This window comes from Stigmatopora nigra, chromosome 14, assembly GCF_051989575.1.
Source record: "Stigmatopora nigra isolate UIUO_SnigA chromosome 14, RoL_Snig_1.1, whole genome shotgun sequence".
NCBI lineage: Eukaryota > Metazoa > Chordata > Actinopteri > Syngnathiformes > Syngnathidae > Stigmatopora > Stigmatopora nigra.
The window spans coordinates 4,984,298-4,995,183 of record NC_135521.1 but is presented as its reverse complement, the minus strand read 5'-3'; the positions used below and the strand labels follow the sequence as shown (position 1 = coordinate 4,995,183).

General features: G+C 39.2%; 2 protein-coding genes across 2 annotated transcripts; one reads left to right on the top strand and one right to left on the bottom strand.

Moving 5' to 3' along the window:
- The first annotated feature begins 3,983 nt into the window (after window positions 1-3,983).
- LOC144207264 (neuronal acetylcholine receptor subunit non-alpha-2-like) lies at window positions 3,984-9,337 on the top strand. Its single transcript, XM_077732642.1, has 6 exons — window positions 3,984-4,237; window positions 5,008-5,159; window positions 5,986-6,030; window positions 6,173-6,282; window positions 6,478-7,387; window positions 8,393-9,337. The coding sequence occupies exons 1-6, from the start codon at window positions 4,171-4,173 to the stop codon at window positions 8,564-8,566; spliced, it is 1,458 nt and encodes a 485-aa protein (XP_077588768.1). The 5' UTR covers window positions 3,984-4,170; the 3' UTR covers window positions 8,567-9,337.
- On the bottom strand, window positions 8,562-10,553 carry LOC144207265 (uncharacterized protein C3orf85-like). Its single transcript, XM_077732644.1, has 5 exons — window positions 10,424-10,553; window positions 10,314-10,349; window positions 9,835-9,959; window positions 9,493-9,578; window positions 8,562-9,197 (listed from the first exon to the last, which is right to left on the bottom strand). The coding sequence occupies exons 2-5, from the start codon at window positions 10,345-10,347 to the stop codon at window positions 9,119-9,121; spliced, it is 324 nt and encodes a 107-aa protein (XP_077588770.1). The 5' UTR covers window positions 10,348-10,349; window positions 10,424-10,553; the 3' UTR covers window positions 8,562-9,118.
- Between the last annotated feature and the right edge of the window lie 333 nt (window positions 10,554-10,886).

Sequence of the window (10,886 nt, the reverse complement as noted above, 5' to 3'; positions counted from 1 at the left end):
TGTGATATTTTCAAAGCTTTAGGATCTGGACATGCGCTTGCTTGGTGGCCGTTGGAGCAAAGCTGAACACGGCAAAAGTTCTGGATGCTAAATTGAGGGATAATACATTATTAAGCCAGTCAGATGGATGAATATTTTACATGCTTCTTCTCTGTGGACACGTAGTGCTCCTCTAAGATAACCCTTTATTTTTTTTAGAATGTTTTGGAACACATGAATGCGAATTATGTCACCTAAGATTTTTTTCTCCCTTGCGGGTGGCGCAAAGGTGGGCTCGCTTCGAGGAGGCATCTGCGCTCGGGTGAGGTGCGGAATTAGGGTCTCTTGTGCCATGGCGAGCAGAATGCGACATACCAGAGTCCCCTCGACCGTGGATAAGTCGAAGAGACTCACTTCTAAATAATTCATTTTAGGAAGGAGGGGCTTCGGAATGCACTCTCTCATATACAAAGATTTATACACTCGTGTAGAAAGACTAGATGCATATTTATAGATGACTCCAAAAAACATTGTCGAAGAAATTAAAAGGATTTTGGTGTAATAATGCAAGATGCTTCTGGCACTTTTTGGGTGTTCCAGACTCAAAGTTTGGTTTATCGCCATTACAAATGTAGTGAGTCATGTACATGGCCTTGTTAAGTGATAGTTTGTCAGTTTGGTAATTTTTATATACTACTACTGCTCCAGTTTTTATTAATTATGTCCCATATGCTATATTTTGTAGTTCATGCAATTACTGCAAAAGTTTTAACTTCATCGTAATAGAAAAACGTTGTGAGAGGCCTCCTACATCGCAGACTATAAGTGGGCTTCTGTTTATATCATAGAAAAGCATAAAATGCCCACTTATAACATCCAGATGAGAAATTGCAAGCTGAAAAAGTGAACGGGAAAAAAGATCCAAGGTTTTCACCAGTGCCAGCCTCTAAAAGAATACCCAAATTAAATTTCCACCTTTTGCCAACTCAGCAGGAACAGGCTCAAACTACCCTACCACCAAATAGGATAAAAAAGCAGATTGATTATCAAGTATTACTACAGTCACCCACAAATACTTAGTTTTGGTGATATCCACCTGAATTGTGCTGATATCGTCTTTTTTTTTTTAAAACATCCGTACGTTTCAGATTCCATTTGCAAATAATGAATAATAAATGCTGAAAGGTGCATTATGATCTTCCTGCTTCAGTACACTATTCCGTTAAAGGGTAAAGCTACACGGTAATATTGTCAGCCAAAAGTGCAGCTCTAAGCACACATGATGTGTTGCATATGAGTCGTGACAGAAGGCGCCTCATTATCTGTCGCTCTTGTCCAGGGGGCGCTTGATACTCATACAATATCCCTTTGACATCCAAGGGATCCTTGCAGTCTTGGGTAGAAAGTACAATATACTGTACATGTGTATTTTAGTTACTCTGTACGTACTCTACTGCATTGTAATGAGATATAATGAAAAAATATATATAAACAGTGATCCCTCTACTTACGAAATTCCTTTATTCCAGCAACGGTTTTGTAAGTAGAGTCTCATTTTACATAAAAATCCCCTAATCTGTCTCATGGTCCGCAATATTACCCTCTAAACCCTTTAAAAAGGACATAAACGTATACCAATTTTGTGTAAGATATGTTTTAAAATTAGAAGACAATTATTTATCAATCCATTATAATACTTTTGTCAACAAAAACTCACCAAACATAAATATCTCTGTCCTTTACGTGTGATAGAACTCCGTGACAAGGGTCCAAGACATGCGAAAAAGGCTACAGGGAGACTCAGCTCCCTCCTGGGCAATGCTAAATGCTACCCAGCATTGGGAGAAAGCCAATGGGAGGCCAGCGGGGTGTTGGGAGATAGCCAATGGGAGATCAACTATATCACGCCAATTTCAAAACAAAATACAGGATGCTACATTCATATTTGCATGTCAGAGGAAAGGTTGACATTTTGGACATTTGCATTTCACAACCTTAATTACTTTCATATAGATAAAAAATCCCATTGTGCTGTTTTGTAACCTGAACATTTCGTATGTAGAGATATTCATAAGTAGAGGCATTCATAAGTAGAGACATTCATAAGTAGAGGTACCACTGTACCCAATTATATCTTCCTTTACTTTCCTGTAGGTTCATTAATATGTACTGGACCTTTATTTAATACATCCAACTCTGTGATACAGACTATCATGTCATTCTTGGCTAAAAAATGATAGTGTCTGTTGGCAGAGTGTACTTTTATCTACCTACTTATACAAATAGATGCTCATACAGTACGGTAAGCAAACACTCATGCATCATGCACAAATCCAGATGAGACACAGGAAGCACAGCTGACTCACAACTGATGACAACATTTTTGATGAACCCGCGTTTGTTCCGCTGACTGACACACACGCACAGGTACGTACGCAAGTATACTTATATCCCTGCATCATGTTACCATTGTCTTCATTCAAATTGATTTGATAGGAAATTCTTCAACCAACACTTGGTGCTGTTTTATTCCGCATCTGTATTTTGCTATTTGCAGCACGGCTAATTTAAACGACAGCCTGACGTTTATAATCTCATTTGTTTTGATTAATGAATGAGCTTCCCTTGAATTCCACTTTCTTCAATTAAACCCAGATGCTACTTTTACCACCCGTTTTTTTAAAGCATAACAACAAACAAATTGTAAGATTTTAAAAAAAGAGACTGTCTTTTGACATATATATTTATATATCTGCACAAGGGTCAAATTACGCAGAATGCAATTAGGCAAAGAGAACATAATAATGCATAATGGTAGACAACAAACAACTGTAAATGCAATTGCTTTTGTTTTTCATGGTCTCACTTGTGTGTGCAATAAGCTTGAACAACAAGGCATGCATCCACAAACACAGCTGTCCAATTTTGTCATGGAAGAAAGCGGCAGGTTTCCAGCCCACAAGAATTTTTCTTTCCAAATGATTAGAGAGAAGGCGGACGGGACGATCTGGGAGGCAGCAGCTGCTCGTCCCCCCGGCTCCAAGTGGAGCAGAAAATCAGGATAATTTCATTGTGATAATCAGCCCAGACCCCCCTCGTCCACCTTCCTACATCCCCCCCAGCCCGTCACCACCACATCCCATCATGAGGACAGGGAGGAGATAAAGATGCAAAATGCCAAATGCATGATAGGAAGTTTGTGCTCCAAAGTAGTTTGGCTCAGTTCACCTGCAGGGGTTGGAAATTTTTATCCGTCGATGGTATCTGATGCAGCCGCGATGCTATCATTTTACACACTCCAGCTTTTTTTTTTCCATTATTTTTTTTAGACATGGCTTTTTGAAGTTTTAGCTGCAAGATAGATGGGAAAATTTGTGGATGAAGTTTTCATGAAATGCCCTACTAATGTCCAACTAGTGTCAGCTGATCATATATATCTTTCTTTTTTTTACATATATATAGTGTAAATTAGCTTCTTTTGAATAAATAATTTGAAAATACATCAATTTTATATGCAAATAGATTTGGGATATGTCAATATAAGTTGTATTTAGTTTTAAAAACAGCATGTTGATGTGAATACACATGAAATGAACCTTAACTGAATCCTTTTTATTTTTGGGATCAGCGCTCTCTTGTGGAATTGAATTGAAGTTCATCCCATAATGAAAAGTAGTATTATTCCATTATGACTCACTTGACTATCAAGTGGTTTGCAATGTGACAAATAGACTAAATGAACAAAAATGATCCATTTACCAGATTAGCCACGGTCAATATACAACAATACACAAAAATGCTTAAATACCCTCATTGAACAAAGTATTGATGTGTAAAGGCAATTTGAACAATAAAGCTCTGTAAACTGGTTTCAAAACAATATGCTTTGTGTTATTTGTGTTTGAGATGACAATAATAGAAAAAAAGGAAAAGCTCAGTATGCATCCACAGGCTCCACCCCTCTTCCCCCTCTTTCTTCTCCTCCTCCTCCTCCTCCTCCTCCTCTTCCTCCTCTTCCTCCTCCTCTTCCTCCTCCTCTTCATCCATTTCACATCCAAGTCACCCAGCCGTGGCTCTCCTCCAGCTCGGAGTCAGCGCGTTCACGCCATCTTTCCGACCGCCGACTTGGACCGGATGGCAAGCAGACGCTAGGCGAGAGAGGCTGCCCGATGCCAGAGAGCGGGGGACGCCATGAAGTCGCTGCTCATCTTCATCCTCTCGGCTGCATCCTGCTCGCGTGCCCTCGCCACCATCAGCGGTAAGAACGGATACACATTAACGGATGTGGGAAGTCATGTGCGCATGAATTCCAGATCTGTTCAAGGTTACTATTGTGCTCTTTGTCCCATCTACCAAAAAATAAGTCAGTGGAATGGAATTTTAGGACCACCGATATGTCATAGCATTGCATAACCCTTGACCCCCCCCCCCCCAAACACACACACAGTGCTACTTGCAACTAAATTACATTTCTTCCTAATAGTAGGAAAAGTTATGAGTGACCAACACTTGAATTTTATATTAGCATTTATTACTTGGAAAAGTAAGCCTATCAGCCTTTGTTTTTAATAAAAAATCATTATCTATTGATTGAAACATAATAATAACTGTGCTGGCATCATCCTGTAGCATCTTGGTGTCAATGTTGAACTGAATTGAGGAGTTCTATTTAGTCAAATGTATTGTTCTATTGCCTTAAAGTGGGGTTTATATTCATTATGTGTGGACTTGTTAAGGAAGCCATTACAAAAAAGCTTTGGCAAATGAGATTAATTCGATTTTAGTAGATTAAAATTTGCATCATTTGGGGAAAACATGATTATTAGCCATTTTATCAGGCAAATCTGCACCTTGTACTCACATAAACTAATAATAATAATAAATTAATCTAGCAATATATTAATGATTGTGGTTGAAGCAATACTTTGCAACTGTCATGAAAAAAAAATGATCACAAACTATTTGAAATATGACAGTAGAGCATCTTCCCACCTCAAACTCCAACCATAACACTACCTTTCATTTTAGAACCAAATGAGTTTGTGTCCTTGGCGGAGATGGAGGACGCCTTGCTGAAGAATCTCTTCCAAGGCTACCAGCGTTGGGTGAGACCCATCCAACATGCCAACGATACCATACGAGTCCGCTTTGGACTCAAGATCTCCCAGCTGGTGGATGTGGTGAGAAAAAATATATACATTTCTGCTTGTTTTTTCCACTCTTGACCAAAACATTTGGGATTTGCTCCAAAATGGCAGCCAAACGCAAAGTAAAGTTCCCTAACAAATCAGAGTTTTCAACTTTTTTTTCAGTTCTGGACATTCTGAAAATAGATCCACCACACTTCCTTCCATACCGGAGTGCTCTTTTAATATTTCAAGGCTGCCGCTGTTACGATGAAATGCTTTGGTTTGTTCAAAGGGAAGAAAATGTCGGATGCTAATGGACCAATCACGCTCTTGAGCGTGAAATATTCATTTTAAATTCTACCTGCCACATCGTAAACACCCCCTCACCTGTAGACTTTTACAAATTTGTACTGTACAACTGTTTTTTTCTTCTTATTCTAATCGTCTCACCCTTCTGCTAAAAAAAAAAGCAACCATGTTAAGTGCTTTTGTTCGGCTCCTCCTTCAGTAAGAAACCCAAGGTTTTCATATTGTTGTTATAAAATTGATTTTCCATGATAGTGCTATAAAAAAAAAAAACATTTTTCAACTATGAGAAACTGCCAAATGCCACAGAGAAATAAAAATGAGGTTGTGACAAAAGAAGGTCATTTACAGAGGAAACAATGCATTATTTACAAGCATAAAAGGAATAATCTGGTTACAATAATAGTACGTCAACAGTGTCACTACCAACTAAACATTATAAACTATTAATGCATCGCTTCGGTTTGATAAATGTCACATAATTGGAATAATTGTCATCAATGATGTTATTATGGAGGATGATTACAACCAGACAAATGACATTTATGTTTATTTTTATATTCATTTTTAGGATGAGAAGAATCAGCTAATGACAACTAATGTTTGGCTGTGGCAGGTGAGCAAGAAATCAATGAAATTAATTCATGTAAAAATAAAAATATGATCTTTTCATGAAAAAAAATATGCTAAAAGATACTTAAAACCATTTGTAAAGAATAAAAAAGCAATTAAATCAACACTGTTTATATTTTTGGCAGGAGTGGATGGATTTCAAACTGCGTTGGAATCCTGAAAAATATGGAGGCATCACCTCTATACGAGTCCCATCAGAAAACATTTGGCTGCCCGACATCGTTCTTTACGAAAAGTAAGATTTGACATTTTTCCACACAGATCGCATATTAAAAAAAGGGATAAATACATATATGCCATCAAATCTCGCCCCTAAATTTCAAAGTAATGTAGTAATTCATTACAGTCCATTTTCCAAGTAAAAGCGCACTGTTTCTTTAAGAAGAGTTTGGTTTTTTTTATATAAACTTTTCTACATTTCTCATTTCAGCGCCGACGGGCGTTTCGAAGGCTCCCTGATGACCAAAGCCATCGTCAAGTACAACGGTATCATCACCTGGACCCCTCCGGCCAGCTACAAGTCGGCCTGCACCATGGACGTGACCTTTTTCCCCTTCGACCGTCAAAACTGCACCATGAAGTTCGCCTCCTGGACCTACGACGGCCACATGGTGGACCTGGTTCTGATCGACCACCACGTGGACCGCAAGGACTTCTTCGACAACGGCGAGTGGGAGATCCTCAACGCCACGGGGGCCAAGGGCAGCAGGAAGGACGGCCTGTATTCTTACCCCTTCCTGACCTACTCCTTCATCCTGAAGAGGCTGCCGCTCTTCTACACGCTCTTCCTCATCATCCCTTGCCTGGGCCTGTCCTTCTTAACCGTGCTGGTCTTCTACCTGCCGTCGGACGAAGGAGAGAAGCTGTCGCTGTCCACCTCCGTCCTGGTGTCCCTCACCGTCTTCCTCCTGGTCATCGAGGAGATCATCCCGTCGTCCTCCAAGGTCATCCCGCTCATCGGCGAGTACCTGCTCTTCATCATGATCTTCGTCACGCTCTCCATCATCGTCACCGTCTTCGTCATCAACGTGCACCACCGCTCTTCGGCCACCTACCACCCCATGTCGCCGTGGGTGCGCAATCTCTTTCTCCAAAAGTTGCCCAGGTTGCTCTGCATGCGAGGTCACATCGACCGCTACCACTACCCGGAGCTGGCTCCGGAGAGTCCCGAGTCCAGGCCGCGCTCGGGGGGTCGCAGGGGGGGCCAGAGGGCCGCCGGCGGGGGGCAGGGCGCGTCCGATGGGAAGGAGGATGAGGCCTGGGCCACCATGCTGGAGAAAGCCATCTACTCGGTGCGCTACATCAGCAGGCACATCCGAAAGGAACATTTCATTCGAGAGGTAAAAAATGAGCTCGTGATACCGTTAAGAATGAGTTGGTGGTCCTCTAATGATCCATCCATCCATCGCCCAATCCAATTGGCTTTTAATGCATTTTAAAATATGTATAGTATAGTGGTCGTTAAAAAAAATGGAAACTAGCATTTCAATACAGGACAATAATAGTAGATGAATACAATTGGAAATTGACTGTTCTCCTTTAGATCGGATGACGTCATCACGTCTATTTTCATAAATATTGGAAAAATTTGGCTCAACATTGAATATGATTGATGGAGTTTGATTTTTGGAGTTTTCACCAAATCATCTCTGATGGCATAACAAGTAAAATTCACTTGACCTTTCAACGTTATTGACTATTTCAATAATACATTTTGATTTGGCCGTTTTTAAAAAATTGCGACCATTTTTGAAAACTTCTATTTCAGTACAAGACAATAATCTAAAACAAATACAATTGGAAATAGCCTGCTCTTCTTTAGATTTGGATGAAGTCATGTCTATTTTCACCAACTATTCTTATCGAAAAATATCATTGGAGTTTGCACCAAATCATTTCTGATGACATTCACTTAACCTTTAAAAGTCATTGACTCTTTCCAATGTTACACTTTATTTTTTTCTCTTGAGCTGTTACTCTTATGACTGCGTGCCTTCCATTCCTCTCTTAAAAAAAACAGCTCATAAATCTTGTAGCTGTTCTGAGCAATTTTAAATCTTTATGTAAATCACTTTTCACATTTTCATTATCCGAGAGTGTGTCTCTCTCCCTCATGAATAGTCGTTGAATAACATTGTTATGATTTTTCACAGAGCCCCTCTAACTAAGCATGCATTTACTCAACCTCTAATGCAACCTGCCCTTTTTTTGGTATAATTACACTTTCACAAAAAATGTTAAGATCTGGCATACTGTGGTTGCTATTTTTCTTTTGAAAATGTCAATCATGAATTGGTCTTTTTACATGGCTGGTTATATATACTCACATTTCATTTCCATCCCAGGTGGTCCAAGACTGGAAGTTTGTTGCCCAGGTGTTAGACAGGATCTTCCTATGGGCATTCCTGACTGTGGCCATACTTGGCACCGTCCTGATCTTCACGCCAGCGATCTATTTGTTCCTCCAAATCCCTCAACCCATTCCAAGTGAGGATCCTACTGCAAACTCACAGCTTTAGCACAAACAACTTTATTTCTGCTTTTTAACGTCTAATAAATTAAAATATATATACATAAACAACTTTTGCGATAGGATGACTCCATTCTATGTCATCCATATTTTGTGTCGTCCATATAAAAATAGTAAGAAAGAACCTAGTATATAGGGATATGATTTGCAAATGCATGATTATTTGTATTATTTATATTTATTGCAGTATTCAACATTTTTAATCTATTTCACTCAATGTACAAAGCAGCACAAAAACGAGTTTTTCAGCAAATTTAAACTGTTTTTCCGCTTTGGTATCAAATACACACATTTTAGCAAGTACATTTCTGACAAATATACCTCATATAATCTAGTTTATTTGGTACTGTTGAAAAGAAAGTGTATCTAGAATAGCAATTAGGAGATATTTTTAACTGTCATTCGCATTTAGAGTACAAATATTAATCACTTTGTCAAAAAAAAGCCTGCTACATGTCATGTTAGAATCATGTTGATCAAGTCATCATGTGAATCATGTGTCAAATATGTCATCTCATTGGTCCATTAGTTTTTTTTTAATTTATTTGCGTCCTCCTGTGTGGCTGTCCAAGTGAGCTCTGGCATTGCGCAACATCTCCATGTACAGCCTATTGTTTTCACTGCAACAACAACAGAAAGTTATTTATCAAACAGTTGTTATTGTCATATAATGTATCATGAACATGATGTGCTACATTCATACCCTTGCATAATAAATATAAATAAAATAACCATCAAAACATACAATTTTGAGAAAATAGATACATTCTGTGCTTTATTAGTGTCTGTTGATTTAAGAAGACACATTTTTTTGCAAATGTTCTGCAATAATGACAACATTTACCGCCCCAAAATCAAAATCTGCATTTTGTGAAACCCCCTCCATAAAAAAATGACCAATTTTGAGTCGCTTACTCGGCCACAGAGCGGTCAAACATCAGGTTACCCATATCCATGTAGAACTGGGCGTCGGTTCGAAGGGCGGTCCAGTACTCGTTAGCCTAACGCACAAAAATAACATCGAAGAAATGAATATAACGTATGGACTCAATTTACAGGTTCACAATTTACCATATACACCATAAAAAGTCCGAATAGCACAAGATGAAACTCATCAAGTGACCTCAACATAGTTCTTTGGCAACACATAGCCACAAGAGTGCGCCAGAGTGACAATTTTATTGCCTTGGTATTCAAACAGAACAAAATACAAAAAAGTCGACTACTTTATCCACAATATGGGAAGAGGGAAGTCACCTGCTCCTGGATGGTGTAACCCCACTGGTTCTGCGAATGATGGGGGTCCCAGTATCCCGACTGTCTTTTCAGGCGGATGAAGCGCTTTGCTTGTTCTTCTCTTACGAATGGGACCGCCAGCACCCCTAGACTCAAGATGACACATGGTAGGTAGCTGTAACAGTGCAACATGGCCTCCACGTAAAAACATATTCCCGCCTGGAGTAAAAATGCATTAAAAAGCCAAGATTTCAAGTAAACTGCGCTAGAGTCTTTAAAATATTTACATTCTAATCTTCTATTCAGAGGTGGTGCGTACATTCCCATATTTCTAACTACAATTCCAGGTACACGTTGCAATAATGTAGCTCACGTTGACATGTGATATTATTTATGGATTTTCAAAATTGATGACAGAAAGAAAACCTGAGTGGCCATTTTTTCCCCCAAAAACAAACAAAGATGTATAATTGATGATAATATGAAGATGACTTACTTACCTGTCAAGAGAGCAAGAAAAATGACAAGCTTCATATCTGTAAAATCAAACCAGCCTCTTATTTGACAATTCCAACATATGAAATATATCCAAAATCCATTGAAGATTTACCTGAAGAGTGAGTGCTGATCTCAACTCCAAGCTGAGAATCTCGCAGATGAATGTGGATGAGAACAAGAGTTTCTTTCACGTTGAAGCAGAGAGGAATGAGTTAGTCGAGCAAACAAACTTTGGAAGGTAGGCGTCCAAAACACACAACCCACACACACACACACACACACACTCACACACAAAATTTCAGGAACACATTGACCTCTAAGGTTCACCATGAAAATGGTGACTGTATTATATAACCACTAATGTCTCATTAGAAACCGGAACATGCATAAAATACAGCACTGCACTAGGACTGCTCTATAGTTTAAGGAATTCACATTTGTGAGATTAAATATACAGAGTGCAAACTAGGATTGCATGCACGTAGTTTTTTCTTGATTTTATGTCTGAATTAAAAATATTGTCTCCACTGGGTGGGGTTCTTCCCACAAGTGTCTCCAGCAGCTCTTAACCTGCT

Bases quoted from the DNA above. Each gene is read 5' to 3' on its own strand.
- LOC144207265 (XM_077732644.1), bottom strand. From the start codon at position 10,347: ATGAAGCTTGTCATTTTTCTTGCTCTCTTGACAG. The intron at 9,960-10,313 runs GTAAGTAAGTCA...TCTTGAGTCTAG, and splicing joins TTTTCTTGCTCTCTTGACAG to GGGTGCTGGCGGTCCCATTC. The intron at 9,579-9,834 runs GTGACTTCCCTC...TTTGTGCGTTAG, and splicing joins GTTACACCATCCAGGAGCAG to GCTAACGAGTACTGGACCGC.
- LOC144207264 (XM_077732642.1), top strand. From the start codon at position 4,171: ATGAAGTCGCTGCTCATCTTCATCCTCTCGGCTGCATCCTGCTCGCGT. The intron at 4,238-5,007 runs GTAAGAACGGAT...CTTTCATTTTAG, and splicing joins TGCCCTCGCCACCATCAGCG to AACCAAATGAGTTTGTGTCC. The intron at 6,031-6,172 runs GTGAGCAAGAAA...TATTTTTGGCAG, and splicing joins CTAATGTTTGGCTGTGGCAG to GAGTGGATGGATTTCAAACT.